Below are 2,386 nucleotides of genomic sequence, written 5' to 3' on the forward strand. Positions count from 1 at the left end.
AAAAAAAAAAAAAAAAAAAAAAAAAAAAAAAAAAAAAAGACAGAAAAAAACAAAAACCAAAAAAAAAAAAAATAACGAAAGAAAATACTTTGAGCCTCATCACATTTTTGTCTTCTTACAAATAAAGGTATTTCATACATAATTAGCTAGAAGCTTACTGTATAAAATGCATGAAGAATAAAATGCAAAAATGCAATGTAGTTCTCCCTCTTACATTTTCCCCAAGCTCTTTCAAAAATTTCCAACTCTTGATAGCACTAACTTTTCCTCAGATCTCCAAGATAAACAATTAAGAAAGATCTTTCTCTAGAACAAAATGCCCCTAACGCACCCATCCCAGAACACAATTCTCCCCACCCATGAGACGCCTGTTGCTCTCAGTGTTGGGTATACTCCTGTGGTTTTGTGCTTATGCGGTAGTAAAACAGGTTACGTGTGTTTTCGGTACCAATAGAGGAATAACGGAATGACTATAGGGAATGATCCGTAAAGAATTCCTTGAGGGAAGAGTATTTGGATTTGTTCCTCTCAGTGTTCCCAACCATGGGATGGCATTGTTTGAAAACAGACAAAACAAACAAGACCAACTTCCCGGGACTGAAATACTTTGTATGTGTTGTTATTTGCAGTGCATGCCAAGACATTCATGAGCACCAGAGCCAAGCTGGCGAGCTAATTAAATATATATATGTATGTGTTTAAAACAGCCTAATAAGGAGCATTGGAAATCTTCAAGATGAGCGAATATCTTATAACTTCTTCCGCAGGTGCAAGGATGATAGCTACAAGCCATGGACTTTCTGTCCTGCTTCTTGTTTGTGGCTTTGTGAAGGGTGCTTTGCTTTAATCTAAAGTGCTGACTTTTTTCCAATATCACTTTCTCTTCTTAAAGCAAAGAGCAAATCGCCTGTAAAATCTACGGAGCGGACAGCAAAGTTGACCCTAAACTCCAAGCACCATTCTGCACCCACTGTTCTCTAATTACCTACCCAAGGAGCGCCTGCTTCCGGAAGCATAAACGAAGAGGCTATCACACGCTTTGTTCATAACATTTTCTTGGGCAAATCACTGATCTTTTATTTCAAGAAAATTAGTGTGAAGTGATAGGACATTTTCTAATAGCAAGATCTATTTTTTGTTTTCGTTTTTTCTCTTCTTTCGGCTGCTTAAAGCATCATCTCGCTGACTGCTCAGGGGTTGGCCCGAACGTCATCGATATAGTAAATATTTCCTACGGATACCACTGATTTCCTACTAAAAGACACATTATCTGCAGGAAGGAAACAGAAATCAAAAAGCTACAGAACATAAGCTATCATCAAACGAAATCCCCATCTTGGGGCAACAACAAAATCATCAACACTGCGTGTCAACAAGGAGAACGTTATTTTAAATAAGACATGATAAAAGAAGGATTTTTTTTTAATTTTCTTTTTTTTTCTCTTGGATTTTTTTTCTCCTTCTTCTTGATTATAGTTTTTGTTCAATGGTGGCAAGTGCTGATTACGGCCAATCCCTGTCAATCCTGGGAGGTTTATATAAATACATTTTGAGTGTTCTATATTTCAATGTATTTTAATTCATTTTGCAATTCCTGTATATGCAAACTTGACAAATTCTGTAAATTGCTTCTAGTATGTGTGATATAACTTCAAAGTAGGTAGACTATGACCCTCATGCAAGCTGATTTTTATCATCATATATATAAATATATACATATAGAGATCTATATGTTGGGTCACCAACCAACTTTTTTTAGATAACACATTTGTTTTTCACTTATAATTCATATATTGGTGTGAATTTTGTAATGCATTGTTTCACTTCCACAGGTCTGACAGCTGCAGGTGGTCTCTGTTGCCCTCTGCTTCCTTCTGGAAAATGCATATTCAAAATTGTATTGGTCTCTGATAAATGAATTACTTTTGTTGTGTGTATGCTGTGTTGAAATTTGCTATGTTCCTTTATATATGGTGTTTATTGAGGTTTGAGGGTCTCTTGACTCTGAAGAATGTACACTTTCTGGTTTTGACAGCTATCCCCACATGATTATCATCATTATTGTTTTCAAAAAGCAATGTTGCTTCTAGAAGATTTGCCTTGGAGGTGAATGTGGAGAAGGTGAAGTGGTCACCATGATTCCCTAAATTCATGGAAGAACACTTCTTGCTGTGGCTAAAAATGCTGCTTCCTTTGACCTTTATGAATTTTTGTAGATTTGTCATTCTGTTATTTGCTGCTAATTATATTTTAATGCCTCCTAATTAAAAATTAAAATTTGGTTGTTGGCTAAATATAATATGCAAAAGATGACTGCGAGTCTCCAACTAAAGAAGATAATGTGTTCAAGTTTTCACTGGTTGAGTGAATTACAATTTTAAATATT

At 35.4% G+C, this 2,386-nt stretch overlaps 1 protein-coding gene across 2 annotated transcripts in view; it reads left to right on the top strand.

The window, feature by feature from the left end:
• VSTM2A (V-set and transmembrane domain containing 2A) overlaps positions 1-1,066 on the top strand; it is a 26,282-nt gene extending 25,216 nt beyond the window's left edge. Inside the window, exon 5 of one of the 2 annotated variants that reach the window (XM_049641279.1) lies at positions 893-1,066. In XM_049641279.1, the coding sequence (XP_049497236.1) occupies positions 893-981 (89 nt within the window). In that variant the 3' untranslated portion in view covers positions 982-1,066. Of the gene's footprint in view, positions 1-767 lie in introns of both variants that reach the window. The other variant, XM_049641280.1, reaches the window with a different exon arrangement.
• The last annotated feature ends 1,320 nt before the right edge of the window (positions 1,067-2,386 follow it).

This window comes from Panthera uncia, chromosome A2, assembly GCF_023721935.1.
Source record: "Panthera uncia isolate 11264 chromosome A2, Puncia_PCG_1.0, whole genome shotgun sequence".
Lineage (NCBI taxonomy): Eukaryota > Metazoa > Chordata > Mammalia > Carnivora > Felidae > Panthera > Panthera uncia.